The 23,251-nt window shown below is 43.1% G+C and overlaps 1 protein-coding gene across 1 annotated transcript in view; it reads right to left on the bottom strand.

The window, feature by feature from the left end:
* ttn.1 (titin, tandem duplicate 1) overlaps positions 1-23,251 on the bottom strand; it is a 167,363-nt gene that overhangs the window by 70,164 nt on the left and 73,948 nt on the right. Inside the window, exons 114-143 of the mRNA XM_039014232.1 lie at positions 22,375-22,662; positions 21,969-22,265; positions 21,661-21,847; positions 21,425-21,540; positions 20,991-21,290; positions 20,181-20,480; positions 19,965-20,070; positions 19,662-19,858; positions 19,135-19,440; positions 18,728-19,027; positions 18,303-18,602; positions 17,809-18,111; positions 16,356-16,736; positions 15,916-16,218; positions 15,458-15,757; positions 14,946-15,242; positions 14,364-14,648; positions 13,839-14,132; positions 13,345-13,644; positions 12,904-13,212; positions 10,682-10,872; positions 9,990-10,419; positions 8,096-8,404; positions 6,846-7,030; positions 6,548-6,677; positions 6,159-6,458; positions 5,731-6,048; positions 2,805-3,101; positions 2,326-2,625; positions 1,804-2,118 (exon numbers count right to left, since the gene is read on the bottom strand). Coding sequence (XP_038870160.1) covers positions 1,804-2,118; positions 2,326-2,625; positions 2,805-3,101; positions 5,731-6,048; positions 6,159-6,458; positions 6,548-6,677; positions 6,846-7,030; positions 8,096-8,404; positions 9,990-10,419; positions 10,682-10,872; positions 12,904-13,212; positions 13,345-13,644; positions 13,839-14,132; positions 14,364-14,648; positions 14,946-15,242; positions 15,458-15,757; positions 15,916-16,218; positions 16,356-16,736; positions 17,809-18,111; positions 18,303-18,602; positions 18,728-19,027; positions 19,135-19,440; positions 19,662-19,858; positions 19,965-20,070; positions 20,181-20,480; positions 20,991-21,290; positions 21,425-21,540; positions 21,661-21,847; positions 21,969-22,265; positions 22,375-22,662 — 8,244 coding nt within the window. The remainder of the gene's footprint in view (positions 1-1,803; positions 2,119-2,325; positions 2,626-2,804; positions 3,102-5,730; positions 6,049-6,158; positions 6,459-6,547; positions 6,678-6,845; positions 7,031-8,095; positions 8,405-9,989; positions 10,420-10,681; positions 10,873-12,903; positions 13,213-13,344; positions 13,645-13,838; positions 14,133-14,363; positions 14,649-14,945; positions 15,243-15,457; positions 15,758-15,915; positions 16,219-16,355; positions 16,737-17,808; positions 18,112-18,302; positions 18,603-18,727; positions 19,028-19,134; positions 19,441-19,661; positions 19,859-19,964; positions 20,071-20,180; positions 20,481-20,990; positions 21,291-21,424; positions 21,541-21,660; positions 21,848-21,968; positions 22,266-22,374; positions 22,663-23,251) is intronic.

Below are 23,251 nucleotides of genomic sequence, written 5' to 3'. Positions count from 1 at the left end.
GTGATGCAGCCTGGATTTAAACCAGCACTCGATCACTTGATATGCTCATTCATGAGTCAATCAAGTACGTTTCAAAAATAGTCTGAATAAGTCAACATAAATCAAGAAATCTTAAAACATCTACAATTATTTGCAGAGCTGGTCTTAGTCGCACATCTAGCAAAGGACTGTAGTGCTTGAAGGGGTGTTATTTCTGATGTTTCATAATGGACACGAAAGCTAGCTAGCTAATGGACAAGTTCTCAGGCCAATTGTGCACCGCCCTATGGGACTCCCAGTCACAACTGGACGTGATGCAGCCTGGATTTGAACCAGGGACTGCAGTGACACCTCTTGCAGTGCCTTAGACCGCTGTGCCACTCGGGAGCACAGATGTCAATTTAATGGCTATTCTACGTTGGTTCAACGTAATTTCATTGAAATGACGTGGAAACAAGTTTGATTCAACCAGTGTGTGCCCAGTGGGAACACTCGATCACTTGATATGCGCGTTCATGAGTCAATCAAGTACGTTTCAAAAATAGTCTGAATAAGTCAACATAAATCAAGAAATCTTAAAACATCTACAATTATTTGCAGAGCTGGTCTTAGTCGCACATCTAGCACATCGCACATGTAGTGCTTGAAGGGGTGTTATTTCTGATGTTTCATAATGGACACGAAAGCTAGCTAGCTAATGGACAAGTTCTCTAGCTAGCTTACCCTGAGCCAGCCACTTTATATGAAATGAAATTGCAGCTAACCACGGCTAGCTAGCAGCAAGCAGTCTACAACAAGCCAAATCAGCTGATGCAATCCTTTGCGACTGATAGACTTGCACATATTCTGTGCGGAAGTAGAGAGATGTAATTTTCTTTTTACAACTCTGTTGTCACTCCCTGAGTGCACTGCCCATGTTTCATAGCAAGTCATACTAGCTACTACAAGACCGCTCCCAGGAGAATGTGCACAAATAGATTTTATAATGTGGAATATTGGTAAGTGGCAGTTGGGATGTCGAGCGTGCATCGTCTCAATGCTCATTTTGGTCAAAACACTTGCAGACTCGATTGATCACTATCGAACACATCAGCAAGTGGCCACTCGATAAAGGGCTTAAGGGCGATTCAGCCAATGTGTATGCAGGTTGATTAGGCTTCAAACCTTCTCAAACAGTTATTCTAATTCCTAATTATATGGCAGCAGCTGTGTTGTTGCCAAGCAACTGAGTTGTTTGACCCGGTGCTAGAACTCTGAGCTTCGGCTGAAAAAGATGTTAGCATTGTCAGAAATGCTACAAAAAGGTAGCATATCATTGGTTCTTAATGGACCGAAATGGGCACATGAGAGCGATAAATTATACATTTAATAAAAACTGTTGCACCCACAAACTTAGTCAATCCAATGGATGCTATGGTCACTTTATGGATGCTTTATGGATGTTAATCTGACGTCTAAAATTTAAACTAGGTGTTTGCAGAAAATGCTATGTAAACTCAATTGCCAACGATCCTGTTATAATTTCGGTTTGTGGTTCTCAGCCGGACGGGTCATGATGAGCGGCAGGGAGTGTGGTGTGTACCTTTAAGTGAATTTGCAAATTTTCATCGACATTAGTGTCATATTCACTAAGATATGATGGTTGAGAGATTTATATTTAACATTGAGCTTCAACCAATGCCATACTTAAGTATCGTACTGTCAACTGGTGCAACCTTTACAAACTTGCCTTAAGCCAAGTGAGATGGAGGACAGTTGTCAAGGGCCTATGCTATTTTAAACAGCCAAGGGCAGAAGTAAAATCAAGTATCATACAATACTTACAGATAGGATCTCTGGCAAAGATGGGGTCGGTGCACGCGCTAGGAGGTCCACATCCTGCTGCGTTGATAGCTGTGACCCGGAAGAGGTACTGTGACCCCTCAATGAGTCCAGTCACATTATGGGACACCCCGAAAGCCATGGCCCGGATGGGGTCACGCGTCACCCTGTTCCAGCGCTTAGAGGTGGTTTCTTTACGCTCCAGCCAATAGCCAGTCACTGGACTGCCTCCATCGTCTTCTGGTTCTTCCCAGTTGACCATCATAGAATCATGGTCAACAGCTGAAATGGTTGGCTTTTCGCATTGGCCAGGAACAGCTTTATAAAAAACAAACAAACATGAATTCTGTTAATCTTGACTTCAACATTCTCAGGTTTTTCATCAGACTTGTGTATTATGATGTGAATGGTCACTGTAAAGCACTTTGTGACAACTATGAATGAAAAAAAGGGCTTTCTATATACATCTGATTGATTGATGCAAATCCTTTCATGAAAACATAATATTTTGCTCTCTACACTTACCATAGAGTTTCCTGGCTTCTTCAGGTTCACTGTCCAGAGGCTCTCCAACTCCATATTTGTTCTGAGCACAAATTCGGAACACATACTCATGCCCTTCCATCAGGCCCTCCACCGTCCAGATACGCTCCTTGGGTTCGTTGGTCACAGGGATCCATGTCTTCCTGTTGGCTACACGCCTCTCAATGACGTAGTTGGTCACTTTGGAGCCACCGTCATCCTTAGGTGGCAGCCATGACAGGGTGATCTTCTCAGCGTCGACCTCCTCAAACTTCACAGGACCGGATGGTGGTCCAGGACGTCCTGAAGAAAGGAAGCGATACCATTTGTTAAGTGAAAATAAAACTTTTAATAATGTAATTTGTTGATTTTTTTGGCTGTGAAAATATGATAATAAAGCATGTTGAATTTCAACATTGATATGTAAGTCTGCCTGGATAAGAGCATCTGCTAAATTACTAAAATGTAAAGAAGAAGTTTACCCAAGACGTTGAGTCTCATCTCCTTGGAGGCCTTTCCTAGGCTGTTACTGGCTGTGATAGTGTAGAGGCCTGTATCTGAGCGCTTTCCCTGCTGGATCAGCAGTATACAGCTATCATCAGACACAATCTTGTTGATGTGCTCGTCATATGCAACCTCAACCTTGTCGTCACCCTTGTGGGCTGGAGCCTTGAGCCAGGTGAGAGTGGGGAATGGACAGCCCCTGATCTTTGCCTTGATGCTGATATCAGCTCCTTGTTCAACCTCCATGAACTCCTCCAGTTCAATAGCAGGAGCACCTGAGAGATAAACAATGGCATCCATTTTAGAAAATCACTTATTTTCTTTTAGACACTAAACACCTTTTAACACCTAACTCCAGAGGCGTCATGCCCATAGGGGGCACATGGGAATGTGCCCCTTCAGATTTGTCCTCTTAAAAAATATCTATATATACTGTATATACATGTATATTTTTCTCTATCTCTGTAATACTACTAGCCACCTAGTAATTTTATGAAGTTGGCTTTAGCTATCCCAAATAAGTTCCCAAACTCGTAACTAGCTACCAAGAAGCGATTTCAGGTAAATCGATCAAGTTAGAGTAGATAGCTTGTATAACTATCTTAGCTGGCATGCCTGCTGGCAAGGTTGGTAGATTTTAGAAATGCAAGCAATAACTAAATGTACTGAATAAGACTCATTCCTTTAAATTTTACCCAGATTTCAGCAGATATGCAGAGAAGCATATTTAGGAAGAAAGTAACCCCCAGTCAGGAGGATATAGACAGGTCAAGAGGTATGCTTAGATATGCAGAAAAATACTTATATATTTTTCACATAGAATTAACCATAATTATTATGGCTCTAGATTGCAGAAAAGGGCTGTTTCAGGTGTTTGAAAAATGCTAAATTCTCCAATTTACAGCCGGGGCCTAGCCCCCCTCTGGACCACTCCCCAGCCATCCTCATACACTTTTTGCTGCCACAGATTTTTGGGGTGCATAACGCCCCTGCCTAACACAACACTTTTAATCACCTATAACACATAACACCATAGAACAACGCATTTGTTTAAAAACTTCTTGTGAATAGGGGGCGCTGTTTTCACTTTGGGAAAAAATCGTGCCCAATTTAAACGGCCTCGTACTCTATTCTAGATCGTACAATATGCATATTATTATTACTATTGGATAGAAAACACTCTCAAGTTTCTAAAACTGTTTGAATTATATCTGTGAGTAAAACAGAACTCATTTGGCAGCAAACTTCCAGACAGGAAGTGAAAAATCTGAAAACGATGCTCTGTTCCAGGGCCTGCCTATTCAATTGCTTAATATTTATGGATTTGCATGCACTGCATACGCCTTCCACTAGATGTCAACAGGCAGTGGAAGGTGGAATGGGGTGTCTAGCTTGATCTGAGGTCGAACAAGAGCTCTTGGAATGACGTGACCAGAATTTCCTTTCTCTACCTAGGCGCGGGAAGGACATCAACATTGGCTTCTGAAAGCGTTCGGTATACACGGTGGATGTCTCCGGCTCTGATTTTATTTGATAGATGTGATAAAAACATCATAAAGTAGTTTTTTTCAACCGAGTTGTATCAGTTTATTCAACATTTATTGCGACTTTTGGAATTTTCCTTTCTTTGCGTCAGGAGAAGATGGGCATGTTCGCGCCACATGGCTAGCTAAGGTTGCTAATTCGACAGGAGAGAAGGACATTCTAAAACCAAACAACGATTTATTCTGGACAAAGGACTCCTTGTACAACATTCTGATGGAAGCTCAGCAAAAGTAGGAACAATTTATGATGTTATTTCGTATTTCTGTGGAAAATGTTGAGTCCTATTTTCCGCCCTTTTTGCGGGCGCTGTCTCGCTATAACGTAAGCTGTTTGTTATGGTAAAGTTATTTTTAAAAATCTAACACGGCGGTTGCATTAAGAACTAGTGTATCTTTCATTTGCTGTCCAACATGTATTTTTTAGTAAAGTTTATGATGAGTTCTTTGGTCAGATTAGGTGAGTGTCAATTTGGTGAATCGATGCTACATATTCACAATGTATAACCACGGTTTGCAGCTCAAAATATGCACATTTTCGAACAAAACATAAGTGTATTGTATAACCTGATATTATAGGACTGTCATCTGATGAAGTTGGTCAAGGTTAGTGATTAATTGTATATCTTTTGCTGGTTTTTGCGATTGCTACCTTTTGCTGCTGATAAATGCATTTGTGTGTTTGGCTATTGTGGTAAGCTAATATAATGCTATATTGTGTTTTCGCTGTAAAACACTTAAAAAATCTGAAATATTGGCTGGATTCACAAGATGTTTATCTTTCATTTGCTGTACACCATGTATTTTTCATAAATGTTTTATGATGAGTATTTAGGTATTTCACGTTGCTCTCTGTAATTATTCTGGCTGCTTTGGTGATATTTTTGATGGTAGCTGCAATGTAAAACTATGATTTATACCTCAAATATGCACATTTTCGAACAAAACATAAATTTATTGTATAACATGTTATAAGACTGTCATCTGATGAAGTTGTTTCTTGGTTAGTGACTAATTATATCTCTATTTGGTCGGTTTTGTGATAGCTACCTATGCAGTAGAAAAATTGTGAAAATATGCGGTTGAGTCTTTTGCTATTGTGGTTAGCTAATAGAAATACATATTGTGTTTTCGCTGTAAAACATTTTAAAAATCGGAAACGGTGGCTGGATTCACAAGATGTTTATCTTTCATTTGCTGTATTGGACTTGTGATTTCATGAAAATTATATTATATGATATCCCTGTCGCGTTAGGCTAGGCTATGCTAGTCAGCTTTTTTGATGAGGAGGATCCCGGATCCGGGAGAGAGAAGCGGTAGAGTTAAATGAAGCAACCATCTATACATCTTTATTTCAACTTACGTGTCTGGTCTTGGATGACGACTGGTCCAACGGTAGATGATGGTCTGCTGGGGCCGGCTTCGTTCACGGCCTTGACACGGAACTCATACTCTTCTCCTTCAGTCAGGTCCTCAATCTTGAAGGTGAGGTCATCAATATCACGTCTGTTGCACTGTCTCCAGGACTGCTTCTGAGATCCACTACTGTCCCAGCACAGACGTTCAACAGTGTAGTGTGTCACTGGAGCTCCACCGTCATTCCTGGGTGGCTTCCAAGTCAGGGTGGCTGTGCCCTTAGTCACTTCTTGAATCTTTACCCTTGTGGGAGCATCAGGAGGATCTGAACAAAAAGAATACAAGGAATGATTAGAAACTGCTGGTACAATATAACATGTGTGTGTTCTATAGAACAGGTTGGCTCTGTGGATGAAGTGAATGTTGTTCACTTACGGATAGGATCTCTAGCCTTTGAATGTTCAATGGTCTCAACTAGTGGTCCAAATCCAAAGCGGTTCTCCGCCCGGATACGGAACAGGTAATCCTGTCCCTCAATGAGGTCGGGCACAATAAAGGACTGGGCAGCACAGGCTGGGTTGCACTTGGTCCAAGCTTTTCCTTCCACAGTCTTCTTCTCAATGAAGTAACTCTTGATCCTCTCACCACCGTCACTATCTGGAGCCTTCCATGTAAGTCTACATGTACCTCTTGTGATGTCTGTGACTTTGAGGTCTTTGGGTGGGCCAGGCAGATCTGAAAATAAGGTTTTGCCAATGGTTAGGAATCTTGTAAAAGACTTGGCCCATTTGTTTATCCACCTGTGTTATTTTGTTTTTACTTACCAAGGACATTGACTCTGACTTTCATGTTCTTGTGTCCAGCTGCGTTTTCCGCTGTGATGATGTAACGTCCGGCATGTTTGAGGTGGCTCTCAGGGATGGTGACAACTGATGTTGTATCAGTTGACACGATCTGAGTAGAGACATTTACAAAATACACAATGATTATTACATGAGACTTGAAAACATAAAAAATGGTTTGGATCGAACAAAACAAAAGTAGAAAATAACTATTCCTTTAAAAAAGAACAAAGCTTGGATTTCTATAGATTTCTCTATTGTATTTATATAGATTCATTACCTTTGAATCGATTGGAAGGATATGGATCTCATTCTTCTTCTCGGTCTCTGCTGTTCCATCCTTGAACTCCCATGTAACTTTAGGAGTGGGACGGCCGGTGATGAGAGCTGGGATTTTAATGGTAGTTCCAGCTCTGCAGGACAACAGCTCATGGGCACTGACCTCCAGAGTAATGTTTGGTTCGGCTGTGAAATTAAAAAGTACATTAGTATAGTAAAAAGCATAGTATAGTACATCAGTAAAACTCAAATCAACAAGCCAAACTCACACATAATTAAGTGATAATGCCCGAGATGCCGGTGTTTGGTGGATATATTGGCACGAGTCTCGTGCTGGTAAACCGTGGCAAAATGTCCTCCAAACACCAGCTTCGAGGGCATTATCACTTTTATACAACAGGTTACCAACATATTCAAATAATGATTCATATATTTTAATTAAAAACATTATTTTTATGAATAAATACTATTTCATCCTTCCACAATATATAGTCCCGACACAAATCTATGGTTGCTACCCAAGCCGGCTGGTCGTTCGTTCTATCGGTTCGATTGCCAGAGACACGACCCAGTCATTCAGTCTTTTTGTTCTGTATCTATGGACACGACCTAATCGTTCATTCTAAGTGTTCCATTGTCATACTGGCTGGCTTGCTAGCTAGCCAACTATGGCTAACTTACAATCAAGTCGAAAAGGTGCAGCCAGAATAACAGCAAAGTAGCTGAATATTAATTTGTTAAAGCTGTTTTCTAGTGACATTTATTTAGATACATCCATAACAATGAGCTAATGAAAATGTGCTCACTTGTCAGGACACTGTTGTTCAGAGGAGCTAGCCAACAACACAGCTAATACAATCGCTTCAAACTGAAGCTGGAAAGACTGAAAACTAGCTGCACTTCGTTTCGTTTGACTTTTTTCTAATGGTCTATTCTTTGTATATATCCATAAAAATTATGCCAGCTGATTCATGATTTTCGACTGTCTGAGAAACGCTACCTGTCTGTCTGTCTGTCTGGTCCAGACTCGTTCATTACTATGGGACAGCTGGGGATCGAATTTGATATTGAAACAATGTTGCAAATGTCGGAGAGACAAACAGCAAGGTTTATACAAATCTCCACTGTTGAAAACTAAATTTGAGTCTAAAAGAAATGTGAGATAATGTCTAGATGCTTTTTATAGTGCCAGTTCAGTTTGTTGTCAGACAATGGCATAGAAGTTGGCAAGGCAACAGAGCTGAGACTTACTTAAGATGTCCTGGACAGTGATGTCAGCAGAACGTGCGCTTGGTTCAGATTTGCCAGCAGCGTTGACAGCGGTGACTCTGAATCTGATCTTCTGGCCTTCTTTCAGGTCTGGAACAGTGATCTCAGTGGTAGGGTGCAGCTTCTCAGGGTCACTGACTCTCTTCCAATCCAGGGAGTCTGTGTCCTGAACCTCAACGATGTAGCCCTTGACTGGGCTGCCGCCATCTTTCTCTGGTGGGGTCCAGGTGAGAGTGACGCTGGTCTTGGTCTTGTCCTTAACAACTGGCATTCCTGGTGCACTTGGGGGATCTGAAAAAAAGTCAATGCAAATTTTACCCAAATGTAATTATGCATGTATTTAATCCTTATTCAAACAGAAAGTCCCGTTGAGGTCAGAAGATCTCTTTCCAAAGGGGAATCTGCCATAATAATGAATAATGATATAGTCTTCTTGACATACAGTGCATTCCGAAAGTCATCAGACCTCTTGACTTTTTCCACATTTTGTTACGTTACAGCCTTATTCTAAAATTGATAAAATTGTTTTTTTCCCCTTCATCAATCTACACACAATACCCCATAATGACACAGCAAAAACAGGTTTAAAAATCTTTGCAAATTTTACAAATATCACATTTGGCAGCAATTACAGCCTCGATTCTTCTTGGGTATGACGCTACAAGCTTGGCACACCTGTATTTGGGGAGTTTCTCCCATTATTCTCTGCAGATCCTCTCAAGCTCTATCAGGTTGGATGGGGAGCGCCGCTGCACAGATATTTTCAGGTCTCTCCAGAGATGTTCGATCGGGTTCAAGTCCGGGCTCTGGTCGGGCCACTCAAGGACATTCAGACACTTGTCCCGAAGCCACTCCTGCATTGTCTTGTCTGTGTGCTTAGGGTTGTTGTCCTGTTGGAAGGTGAACCTTCGGCCCAGGCTGAGGTCATGAGCACTCTAGAGCAGGTTTTCATCAAGGATCCTGACTAGTCTCCCAGTCCCTGCCGCTGAAAAACATCCCACAGCATGATGCTGCCACCACCACGCTTCACCGTAGGGATAGTGCCAGGTTTGCTCATGATGTGACGCTTGGCATTCAGGCCAGAGAATCTTGTTACTCATAGTCTGAGAGTCCTTTAGGTGCCTTTTGGCAAACTCTAAGCGGACTGTCTTGTGCCTTTTACTGAGGAGTGGCTTCCGTCTGGCCACCACCATAAAGGCCTGATTGTTGGAGTGCTGCAGAGATGGTTGTCCTTCTCAAAGGTTCTCCCATCTCCACAGAGGAACTCTGGAGATCTGTCAGAGGGACCATCGGGTTCTTGGTCACCTCCCTGACCAAGGCCCTTCTCCCCTGATTGCTCACTTTGGCCGGGCCACTGTGTTCTTGAGGAACTTCAATCCTGCAGAGATTTGTTGGTATCCTTCCCGAGATCTGTGCCTCGACACAATCCTGTCTCGGAGCTCTACGGACAATTACTTTCGACCTCATGGCTTGGTACTGTCAACTGTGGGACTTTATATAGGCAGGTGTGTGTCTTTCCAAATCATGTCCAATCAATTGAATTTACCACAGGTGGACTCCAAGTTGTAGAAACATCTCAAGGATGATCAATGGAAACAAGATGCACCGGAGCTCAATTCTGAGTTTCATAGCAAAGGGTCTGAATACTTATGTAAATAATGTTTCAGTTTTTATTTTGAATAAATGTGTAAAAAATTCTAAAAACCCGTTTTTGCTTTGTCATTATGAGGTATTGTGTGTAGATTGATGAGGAAATGTTTTTATTGAATCCATTTTAGAATAAGGCTGTAATGTAACAAAATGTGCAAAAAGGGGAGGGGTCTGAATAGTGCACTGTAGCTATTCTACAACATCAAAGAAAGAGTACTGTACTTACTGCGTGGATCAACAGCGAATTGACATGGAGATGCTTCACTGGGAGGTCCGATTCCAGCAGCATTCTGAGCCCTCACTCTGAACTGGTACTCAGCCCCTTCATTAAGGCGGAGGACTGTGTATTCCAAACCCTTCACTGCAGGCTTGGTGACTGGAGCTCTGTTCACACGACCCCAGATCCCAGCTCCTCTCTCTCTTTTCTCCAGCCAGTATCCCTGAATGGAGGAGCCACCGTTCTGCAGTGGAGGCTCCCAGGTGATCGTCATGGTAGTGGAAGTTGCTGCGATGACCTTTGGTTTGCGAGGTGGACCAGGAAGACCGAATGGATCCTTGAGAACGACCTTCTCGGATTCACAACCGTCACTGATTCCGAACTTGTTCTCAGCTTTGATTTTGAATTGGTACTGGCCCATCCTGTCCATTTTGTACACCTAGAAGGAGTGATATCAATGCATTAGTAATCATCACCATCATATTATTATAAATTAACTAACCATCCTATTGAAGGTGTAAAATGAAGTTGCCCCTAGATGCTGATCTTGGGCCAGTTTTGCACTTTTCCCCACTAGCTAATAGTTAAGGTTAGGATTGGGGGAGGGGAAGTTGATCTGTACCAAGGGGAAACTTAACCCCAGACCCCACATTAAAGCAGTATTTGACTAGTTTTGACCTTTAACAGGAGTTTGGACTAACCCCATATCTCCTATCAATGATATTGCAGGTGAGCTGCTCAAAGTCAGACTTCTTCCTGCTGGCGTCCCTCCTTTCGATGATGTAGTTGGTGATCTCACTACCCCCGTCGTCCTCTGGGACCGCCCAAGTCAGATAGCAAGACTCAGCCTGGATGTCAGACACCACAATGTCACGTGGTGGCAGAGGGCGGTCTATGAAGGCAAATAAAACATTATGAGAATATTGCGGATATTTTTTTGAAATACTAGTTATCATTTTTACTTATTTGAAAGACTCAAAATACTTATTTGAAAGTATCTATAATGTCAATACCCAGATAAGTACCACAGTTTCTTTAAACTAGCAATCAACAGTAGAAACAATAACAAAGCGAACTCCCCAACCCTGTTTTGGTAAAAAACTAAGGGATTGGGCTAGAGAAGTGTAACCACTCTCAAATTCATAGACGGAGCTATGGATGCAAGGACTGACGATCCATGATATCAAAATTATAGTTTTAACCACGTTTTGAGGCTATGTTGTGTTTACATTTACTTTGTTGACAAACATTGGAGTAAACCATGTTTATATTTGGGTTATGATGGGGTAGGATAGTTGAACTAAGGTCATGAGGCATTTATAAGTTATATTCTTCAAAAATCATACACTGAGTGCACAAAACATTAAGAACACCTTCCTAATATTGAGTTGCATTCCCCCTTGCCCTCAAAACAGCCTCAATTTGTCAGGGCATGGACTCTACAAGGTGTCGAACGGGTTCCATAGGGATGCTGGCCCATGTTGACTCTAATGCTTCCCACAGTTGTGTCAAGTTGGCTGGATGTCCTTTAGGTGGTGGACCATTCTTGATACACACGGGAAACTGTTGAGCATGAAAAACCCAGCAGTGTTGCAGTTCTTGACACAAACCAGTGTGCCTGGCATCTACTACTATACCCCGTTCAAAGGCACTTAAAGATTTTGTCTTGCCCATTCACCCTCTAAATGGCACACATACACAATCCATGTCTTAATTGTCTCAAGGCTTAAAAATCCTTCTTTAACCTGTCTCCTCACCTTCATCTACAGTGATTGAAGTAGATTTAACAAGTGACATCAATAAGGGATCATAGCTTTCACCTGGATTCACCTGGTCAGTCTATGTCATGGAAAGAGCAGGTGCTCTTTATGTTTTGTACACTTAGTGTATAACTAATTTAGTTTATTAGTTACACCACCACATTCACGAAAATGGTTCGCTCCTACAGACAGTGAGTCATGTGGCTATGGCTTGCTATATAAAGCAGGCAGACAGGCATTGAGGCATTCTGTTACTGTTTGATTGAACATTAGAATGGGCAAAACTAGTGACCTAAGAGTCATTGAGCGTGGTATTATTGCCGGTGCCAGGCGTTCCGGTTCCAGTATCTCAGAAACAGCCTTTTTACGCACGACAGTGTCTAGGGTTTACAAAGAATGGTGTGACAACAAAAACATCAATCAGCGGCAGTCCTGTGGGCGATAACAGCTCGTTGATGAGAGAGGTCGAAGGAGAATGGCAAGAATCGTGCAATCTAACAGGCGGGCCACAAACAGGCAAATAATGGCGCAGTACAACAGTGGTGTGCAGAACGGCATCTCGGAATGCACAACTCATCAGTCCTTGTCTTGGGGTATTGCAGCTGACGACCACTCCGGGTTTCACTACTATCAGCGAAAAACAAGAAGAAGCGGCTCCAGTGAGCACGAGATCACCAACACTGGACAATTGAGGCATGGAAAAACATTGCCTGGTCCGACAAATCCCGGTTCCGGTTATGTCATGCTGATGGCAGAGTCAGGATTTGACGTAAGCAGCAGTAGTCCATGGCCCCATCCTGCCTTGTGTCAATGGTACAGGCTGTTGGCGGTGGTGTAATGGTTTGAGGAATGTTTTCCTGGCACACATTAGCTCCCTTGATGCCAAGTGAGCAACATTTGAATGTCACACCTTGTAGAATCCATCCCCTGAATAATTCAGGCTATTCTGGAGGCAAAGGGGGGTCCGACCTGGCACTAGATGGACGTACCTAATGAACTGGCCGCTGAGTGTAAGTCCAAAAATTGATGAAGCAACTGCTGATTGCCCCGTTAAGACCTTTTGTAGCGCTGACACACCTACGTACGATTATACTAATATTATAATTGTATGGTTATCACAGATCTGTTTGCTGAAAATGTTAATGATCGCTGAAAATGTTTACCTAGAACCTCCACATGGATGATGCGGTGTGCTTTGCCATGGCAGTTGGTGGCAGCCAGTTTGTAGTCTCCCTTGTCTCCTCTGATAGTCTCAGGGATGCTGATCTTGGTGGTGCACTTGGTGCGGGCCACCTCCTCGAACTCCATCAGCAGTGTCTCAGTAGCCATGGGGATGACGACGTCATCCTTAGACCACTGAACCTCTGGCATTGGCAGACCCACCACCTCAGCAGGGATCTCAATAGCCGCTCCCTTCCTCACAATGATTGTATCTCTCTTGAAATGCTCCAAGATTGAGATTTCGGGGGGAACTATGATAACAGACCACACAAGGCATTTCGTTAAGATGAATACAAAAAAAGCAGTTTACTCTGGTTGCTTTATTATCCAAGACAAATATATTGTTTATGGTAAGGTTTATAGAAGAGTGTAACATTACTTACTTTCATCATCCTGTATGTTAGCACTGATTGGTTTGGAGCGTTCGCCCTCTCCCACCTCAGTCACGGCAAACACACGGAACTGATACACGTGGTTCTCTGATAGGTTCTCCAATTTGATGTGTAAGTCTTTGCAGAGCTTGCGATTGGCCACGTCAAACTCAGTTCCATCTGCTCTCATCTTCTCAACATAGTAACCCGTGATTGGGCTACCTCCATCGCTGCGAGGTGGCTCCCAAGCAAGAGCAATAGCAGTCGTCCACCTCTCGGTGTAGTGCAGTTTCAATGGTGGAGATGGAACAGCTGAAAGAAAGGAGTTCAATTTCAGAATCATTTTCAGATATTAAAATCTGTAAATAGAAAGAAAGACACTCCAGCACATTGTGATCGTAGATTCTCCACAAACAATGTAATGCATCTTAGAACCAGATAAGATTCTAACATCTTTGAATTAGCTTTTTTTTCTCCAATAACGCCATTTTCTTCACTCGTCATACCTTTGGGATCCGAAGCCAGAATAGGCCCAATGTCCGTTGGGGCGCCATCACCGTACTTGTTCCTTGCAAAAACACGGAAATCGTACTCTTCCTCTGAAAGCAAACCCTGAATGTCACACTTGCATGAAGCAGTCTCGATAGGTTGTCTGAATAGCTTCATTTTTGCATCCTTTTTCTCCACTACGTAGCCGATGACATCGCTGCCACCGTTATCTAGAGGATCTGCCCAGCTCAAGCTGATGTTCTTCTTGGTGACATGAGTAGTCTTCAGATTAACCACAGGCCCAGGGACATCTAGTTACAACCACACAAAAGGGTAAAAAATTAAGAGGATGAGAAAACTCAAGATAGGAGAACTATGGCCTGTATTCATAAAGCGTCTCAGAATAGTAGTGCCGATCTAGGATCAGTTTAGCCTTTTAGATTATAATGAACAAGATTATATAGACATTGGGGACATGATCCTAGATCAGCACTTCTCCTCTGAGATGCTCTATGTCAGCAATTGATTGCTTGCACACTTACCCATGACGTCAACTCTAGTGACAGCAGACTTGGTTCCACTGCTGTTGGTTCCAGAGATTTGGTACTTTCCGTGATCAGTTCTCTTGGCGTACTTGATGAACAGAAGGCTGTTCTTTCCTTCTGTTTCGATCACAACATGCTCTTTGTCAGTTTCAGCCTCATCCTTCATCCATTTCACTTCTGGTTGTGGTCTGCCGATGGCGAACGCTGGCAGTCTCAGAGCCTCGCCGGCTTTGATGATGACTCCGTTCTTCACAGAGGCATCAAAGTCAACCACTGGGGGCTCTGGGGACATAGACATAGAAATGTTTGTTTCATGAGTACACTGTAGGCCAATAAAAAAATATATAAATATTATATGGTAGTATGATATCATTAGCTCGGTGACATATTTGCACTATATGAGCTGACTGGTTGAGCTAAATGGTGAAGCTGAATGATTTCACTATATGAGTTAACTGGCTTGTTCTCTGGGGTCAACGCCAGGTTATTGTAAAGCACTATGTGACAACTGCTGATATAAAAAGGGCTTTATAAATACATTTGATTGTTTGATTGATTTATTGATAGATAGATAGATACCTTGAGGCTCCTTCACAGTGACTGGTTCAGTCATGCCAGGTGCTCCCGGTCCGGCGTCATTGACAGCAATAACCCGGATGTAATAGTCAGCGCCCTCCGTCAGCCCAGTCACTGTATACTTCATCTCCTTGCATCTGAACTCTGTACTACGTTTCCATTCCTTCTCTCCAGCCAGAACACTCTCAACATGGTAGCCAAGTATATCTCCTCCTCCATTGTACAGGGGGGGAACCCAGGCAATATCAACTGTTGTCGCAGAGGTATCAATAACTCTTGGAGTGGGTGGGCCAGGTGGTACTGTAGAGGCAGAAAGAGATAACTTGAGTCAATGCTTATAATATTGATGATAGTGTGTCAACTAAGGCATATAGGGGTGAATCCTAACTTCCACTTATATCAAATTTTCACGTAAGCTCCTATTGACATCAATGTTTGACTAAGTAATAAAAAATAAAAAACGTAGGATTCCACAATAGATTGTAGTGTTGGTATCTATTCTCAGATAAACTTACAGATTGGATCCATAGCAATCTGGGGATCAGTTGGGACACTGAAGGGTCCGGGGCCAGCCAGATTCTCAGCACAGACTCTGAATATGTATACCAGGCCTTCCATAAGACCCTCAATCTTCACAGAGAGGGAATTGAGCAGGAAGCGGTTCACCCTAGTCCAGTGTTTGCTGTTCATTTCCTTCCTCTCGATCCAGTAGCCCAGGATGGGACTACCGTTGTCCTTGGGCTCATGCCAGGAGATGAACACACTGTTGGCAGTCACCTCTCCAATTCTGGGTGTGTTTGGAGCATCGGGTGGATCTTGAAAGAATAGAAGTGGAAAAGTAGAATGTTGTAATTGGCAGTTAATGACAAAAACAAACACTTTTACCAGTGATAGTAAAGGGAAAATACACATTTCAACAAACGTTTATAACTGATAGTAAAGGAAAAACAGAAATGTAATTGTAGATATTTACCGAATTGGTTCTTGGCAACGACTGGCTCAGAGAGACATGAAGGTCCGCAGCCAAACTTGTTCTCAGCGGTAATACGGAAGATGTACTCCTTTCCTTCAATCAGTTTGGTAACAGGATAGTTGCAAACCTTGAGGGTTGAAGTTACCGTGATCCATCCGATATCTTCATTCTTGTTGTCTTTCTTTTCAAGGATGTAGTTCAGGATCTCACTACCACCATTGTCAAGAGGAGGGTCGAACTTGCAGATGACAGAGGTGTCCCTGATCTCCTCAAAGACAAAGTTCACTGGAGGTCCAGGCTTATCTGTACAAATCATAGAAAAGAGAATGTTGAAACTGTTGTTGATGGCTTATGCTCCAGGAGGAGTAAAATTACTAAATAAGTAAGTAAAGTTCTGAAAAATGACTGAAAGTAGTTTGTGATGAGGATCATTGGCTTACCAAGGACGTTGACGTCACAGTATGCAGTTGCAACACCATGAGAGTTCTCGGCCTGGATGCAGAAGTGACCGTGGTCAGCTCTGATGGAGTCTCGCACCATGATTGAGGTCTCGCCCTTCTTTACAGCATAAGAAAGACGCTCATGAAGAGGGGTTACGAACACCTCAGGTTCTTCAGGTTCAACCTTGCCCCCCTTCTTCTTCTTCAGAATAGGCGGTACTGGCTTCTTCTCTGGTACATTCTTGACGTCTTCGTTGTTCCTGAGCCAGGTGACAGTTGGGTATGGAGCGCCAGAGATGTAGGCGTCCAGGTGGATCTCCTCACCCTTCCTGATGCACAGGCCATGCTGCAGGCGAGCATGGAGGGACACCTTGGGTTTTTCTGAAAGAATTGACAACACAAAGGCTAAACCATAGAAATAGATTGAATAGAACAGGTGTCCCCATTCAAGTCAATGATGGCATAATGGATAGACTGGTAGCCATTGTGAGTGTATCCATGCCAGGAAGTAAAAGCAGGAAGTGTACCCTTCAATCTGTTCTGTGATTTGTTGAGTCAACTCAACTGACATAAAAAAGACATTCCATTGCACGAGCTGCATCATTTCAATGAACATTCTACATTACCATGGCAATCAAGCATCAGTTGATAGAATATTCCAAATCACCATGGAAATTATTGCATCACAAGACCAGGCAGCCATTGCAAGTGTACAATACGTTTTCCAGTAACATTGCTAGGGTTAAAGCTTCCAAGCCTGTTCTATTCATTCTATTTGTATGGGTTAAACCACATGTTATTATTATACATACACTTTGGCCTCGATTCAATCAGATATAGCGTCAACTGCGTTGGCCGACATCCACATAGTGTGTTGGAGGTGTAGCTGTGGTATGAGCTGACCAATCGGTGAGCGGCTGCTCTTGTGTGTCACGAACCACTCCCTTCCTTATTATCCCTATACTGCGTTAGAAGTTCAAAACGGCAATATCGTTTAAGCTCTGTCGATTATAGAAATAATGACAGGCTAATGCATGTTTTCATGTTCATTTGGATGGGGGGATTTATAGCCTATCAGCCTAATCGAAGTGTAGACAATAGAACATCACGCATTCGAGTGTTTGAACTTGTAACGCGGCTGCATGAACTTCTAACGCGGCTGCATGGGATTTGTCGGATATAAAGTTGGGTGTGGTTTCGTTGCATCCAATGGCAGTTTTCACAATAAGGTAGCACAAGGATCCGCTTGTGGATTTCACAGCTCTAACACAGTTGTGTCTCCGACACTGGCAAAACATGCGGGTGTCGGCTAGCACGGATCTGAAATTGGTGTACATCAGACGCTAATGACCTTCAGAGTCCATTTGGAGCGCTTTTCAAGGACCCAAAGGCATTTTACAATACAGAACAAATAACAAACAAAAATAAAACAATGTCAAAAAGGTAGCCATACCAACGGGAGCAGCGATCATGGTCATTGGAGTGCTGCGAGACGGCTCGCTGACTCCAGCAGCGTTCTCAGCGCGAACACGGAACTGATACTCTTTGCCTTCCTTCATATCCTTCACCACATAGGTGAAACCAGGCACCAGGGATGGGTTGATTCTCTGGAATCTATCACCATCCTTCTCAATGCATTCCAGGATGTAGCCAGTGATGGCGCAACCACCGTCAGACACGGGTGGTTTCCAGGTCAGTGTGATAGAGTTGGCGGTTGGATCATGAGCCTCAACATCAATGGGTGGATCTGGTTTCTCTGTAAATAACAGGAAAAATAACATCAATACATATCTCTGCAATCCATAATCCATGGAGCCGAGAAGGGTTCATACATCCAACACATTCTCCTATATAATGCGTTCCTGCTCCTTCAAAAATGGTGGTGAAGAAACTATCAAGCAATTCTAACCAACTGTGAAAAGTTGGAAAGTGTTCCAGAACACTTACGTTTCACTTCCATAGTGATGACAGGGTTGCGGAGCTCCAGGAATGGCCCAGAGCCGACATTGTTGACAGCCTTGACCCGGAAGTGATATTCTTCGTTCAGCTTGAGATCGTTGACCTGGTAGGTCAGGATGTTTTCTCCTGACATCAGAGGCCTGAAAGTCTTATTAGAAGCCCCTCTACGCTCCAGAACGTAGTGGAGAATTGGAGTACCACCATCACTCTCTGGAGCCTCCCATGTCAGCTTGCAGGAGTTCTTAGTGATCTCATCTGCATTGATGTCCTTGCATTGGCCGGGCAGACCTGTGAATATAACGCAGAATATGCTATACAGTCTGTTTTCTGCATTTTAAGTAAAACATATTTTGACTTAACACCAAATATTTTCACAGTGAAGAATTCAAGTGAATACTATTTGTGAATCTTACCAATAACTTTAACGTTGATGATTCTGGTGGCTGTTCCGATCGCATTCTCCAGAGTGACGGAGTATTCTCCAGCATCATCATGCACACACTTCATCACTTCCAGGTGGACACTGTTGAGCTCACAAGTCATCGACAGTCTGTCATCATTCTGTAACTTTGTGCCAATGGCAGTATCTGTGTGGAAGATTTTGCTCCAGACCATCTCTGGTTTGGGGATGGCATTGTATGGGATGTTGATATGCAGCTTGTCACCCTCAACCACCACAATGTCTAGGGCCTCCATGTCCATAGTAGGAATACCTGAGAGAGGGGATAAAGAGATGTATATGTTACTTCCCATTTATTTTCAATAAGTGGCATAAGATTTATTTCCATTTGACACTTAGGGGTATGGTAAGTATGCTTACAGTCTGGATCCTTGGCAAAGACCTTCTCAGAAATGGCAGAAGGATCGCTGACACCAACAGAGTTGATGGCACGGACTCTCAGGACATATTGTTTCTCTGGCTTGATGCTTTCCTCTGCTTTGTATTTGAGCTCCTTGACTGGGCGAGTGTTGATTCTCATCCACTTCTCAGCTTTAGCCTCTCGGAGCTCAACATGGTATCCTGTGATGGGGCTACCTCCATTCTTCAATGGTACCTTCCAGGTAATGTTGATATGCTCTCTACTGGCACCAACTATGACCAAGTCAACAGGAGGAGATGGTGGACCTGGGAAGAAGAAAAAACACATTATTCACATTGGTTTCCTTTGAAAAGTAGTGGAATGCGCTCTACCAATGTGAGAAGAGGTGTCTCGTGGAGTGTGAGCGAGAGTTGCACCTTTTCCTTCCTAATATTGATTGCCTTTGCCATGCCAAGACAAAGTTATATTAAATAATCATTCTACAGTATAAGATGAATATACATTGAGAATGTAACAGACAACTCACTTGTAGCATCCTCAATGGTGACTACTTCTGTTGGTTCACTAGGGTGTCCAACACCGGCCTCATTCTCAGCACGGACCTGGAACTGAACCTCAGTGCCCTCATCCACGTCTGTGAGTTTGTAGGTGCACAGAGCGTCAGGGGTCTTTCCAGACTTCACCCAGCGGGTTCCAAGTTTCTCTTTCTTCTCAATGACGTACCTAAAAAGCAAATGGTATGTATTATTTTAAAATGGTTTAAAATTACTTAAATACAAATACTGTCATGACAAACATATAGACAATTACAAGTTTGTTATTCACTTACTTTGTAATGGGTCTCCCACCATTACTCTTTGGAGCTTCCCATTTCAGTTCAACGTGTCTCTTGGACACCTCCACAATAGTCAAGGCATAAGGTGGCCCAGGAGTGGCTGGAAAGAAAAAGATAAAAGCAAAGTTCATAAATTGTAAGAACTACTCCATTGACTTTAATTCTCCATCAACAACAGAATGACTGAAGTGGGACAGGATAGAAACGTACTGAAAGTATCTTTAGCTAGAACAGAGTCTTCCAGTTCACAGTAATCACTCTGTCCGACTGCGTTCTCAGCAGCCACGCGGAACACATAGAGAGAGCCCTCATTCAGTGGAGTGACAGTGTACTTCAGCTCCTTCACAGTGGTGTCCACCGCAGTCCAGGTCTTACGCCTGACGTCCCTCTTCTCAACAACGTAGTTGGTGATTGGAGAGCCACCGTCGTTGTCAGGAGCTTGCCACTTCAGCTCAGCGTTGATCTTTGTGATGTTGGCCACCTCAAGCCATTGAGGAGGTGATGGAGGATCTGTTGAATAGAAAAGGCTAAATGAAGCTCATATAATTTCCAATTCCAAATAGTCATCCAACTAGTATTGTCTCTCAAATCCAGGGATCATCAACTGGATTCAGCTGAGGGACAATTTTTTGTTGAGCGGATGGTCAGGGGGCCGGAACATAATTACAAATCATTTGTAGACTGCAATGTGACCGCAAGAAGACCAAACATATATAATATTTCACAAAAACATAATCATTTCAAATCTTGCTTACATTTGTATACGATCACATATATCTCTCTATTATGCATGGGAATACTTTGGAACAGATTTCCAAAATTCAAATCACTTGGAGCTGATTTGCTGGTGTTTTTACAGTCTTCTGTCCAACAATAAAAATATTAAACATTTATAAACTTTATTTTTTCATCAAGCTTGTGGGGCCAAATAAAATCACCCACGATCAAATTTGGCCAGCGAGCCGCCAGTTGGGGATCCCTGCTCTAAGCCTAATTGTCGGAGTTAGCATCATGACTTACAGAGTCTTTCCTTGCAGACCACAGGATCGCTAGGGTCACTGGGCTCACTCTCTCCTGCGCAGTTGACGGCCTTGACTCTGAATGAGTACTCCTGTTTCTCCATCAAACCCTTCAGGAAGTGCTCAGTCTGGGGCACGTCCTCTGCTGCTCTGATCCATGCTTCGGTACCAGTCTTCAGGAACTCAATGATGTAACCCTCGATCTTGGCACCGCCGTCGTGCTCTGGCCTGGTCCATTGCAGGAAGGCAGATGTCTTAGCTATTTCTCTGATGAAGGGTTTGCCAGGAGCCCATGGAGGATCTGGAATACAAGTAACATGACAGGTTTATGACAGGTCTTATTTTGCTGATGATACTTGTTTTCTTTAAATGATAAAGCTATCTTTTTCATTTATGAAAAGAATATAACTAAATGATCAATATAACACAACATACCAATTGGATCCTTGACCAAGACTGGATCAGTCTCAGTGCTTGGTTTTCCTGGTCCTGCAAGATTCTCGGCCAAGACACGGAACTTGTACTTCTTCTTGGTAGGCAGGCCCTTCACCCTGAAATTAACATATTTGATACGACTGTGGATATACACATACAAAATCACAAAATGTAATATAATAGATAACTATAGTATAGTACAGTATAATTATAGAACCTAAACAGGCCAACTGTACCTAAAGGTGATGTCCTTGATGGGCAGCTTGTTGCATCTGATCCATTTGTCATTTTCTGGGTCGAACCTCTCGATCCAGTACCCAGTGATAGGACTGCCACCATCCTCATCAGGCTCGTACCATGTCAGAGTCAGAGAGTCCTTAGCAATATCAGAAGGCTGCAATCTGGATGGAGCACCAGGAGGATCTAAAAGACAACAGCAACACATATATAATGCAATAATAGAACAGAGGACTATGTTTAATGAATGACAGTGTAAAAAGTATATTACATTGACAACATAAATGTAAGATAGTAGATAACGTACCAAAGGAGTATTTGGCGATGATTGGCACATGCTCATTAGGGGCGCCGATGCCGTACTGGTTCTCAGCCTGTACTCTGAAGACGTATTCCTTTTCAGGGGTAAGTTTTGTGGCATTGAAGGTGGTTTGTTTCACAGTGGATGACAGTTTGGTCCACTCCTCTTTGTCGAAGGGTCTGAGCTCCACAATGTAGTTGGTGACGACAGAACCTCCGTCGTCTCTGGGAGGGTTCCAGGCCAGGTAGCAGGAGTGGTTGGTGATCTCAGAGATATCAAATGCAGCTGGAGGACCAGGCTTATCTGTTGGGTGACATTCAAATATTGTTATAAACATAAAAAATGTGTTGTTCCAAAGTTGTAATTTCATTCAATTTTTTCATTGACATTTAGGGTAAAAAATATATCGTACCAAGAATGTTGACATCAACAGTTGCGGTAGCACGACCACTGCTGTTGACTGCCTCAATGATGTAGGTAGATGTGTCTTCTCTGACGGTTTTGGCGATAGACAAAGTGGAGTTTCCTGTCTTGGTATCGATGGTGATGCGATCATCTCCCTTCAGGACCAGGTCAGCCTTGGTCCATTTTACCTTGGGTTCGGGCTTTCCGACAATATCAGCTGGAAGCTCAATCTTGGTTCCGGCTCTGGCGGTCAAACCAGCCAGCAACTTCACGTCCAGTTGAATCTCTGGAGGCTCTGTTGGGATCAATTGGAAACAGAGTGACATTTCTGCAACAAACCAATGAGAGTTTAACTCAGGGCACGTGTCTTTAGGATTCAGAAAAGAGCTACGTAAATCCTATGTATTATTATCATGATTATATACATTACCTATACATCAACCCCATTATCCCAGAAACCCTAGACCCACTCCAATTTGCATACCGCTCCAACAGATCCACAGATGATGCAATCTCTATTGCACTCCACACTGCCCTTTCCCACCTGGACAAAAGTAACACCTATGTGAGAATGCTATTCATTGACTACAGCTCAGCGTTCAACACCATAGTGCCCTCAAAGCTCATCAATAAGCTAAGGACCCTGGGATTAAACACTTCCCTCTGCAACTGGATCCTGGACTTCCTGACAGGCCACCCCCAGGTGGTAAGGGTAGGTAACAACACATCCGCCACGCTGATCCTCAACACAGGGGCCCCTCAGGGGTTCGTGATCAGCCCCCTCCTGTACTCCCTGTTCACTCATGACCCCACGGCCAGGCACGACTCCAACACCATCATTAAGTTTGCTGATGACACAACACTGGTAGGCCTGATCACCGACA

Source organism: Salvelinus namaycush, chromosome 19, assembly GCF_016432855.1.
Source record: "Salvelinus namaycush isolate Seneca chromosome 19, SaNama_1.0, whole genome shotgun sequence".
Taxonomy (NCBI): domain Eukaryota; kingdom Metazoa; phylum Chordata; class Actinopteri; order Salmoniformes; family Salmonidae; genus Salvelinus; species Salvelinus namaycush.
The sequence above is the reverse complement of the archived record's forward strand: the minus strand, read 5'-3'. Positions and strand labels throughout refer to the sequence as shown.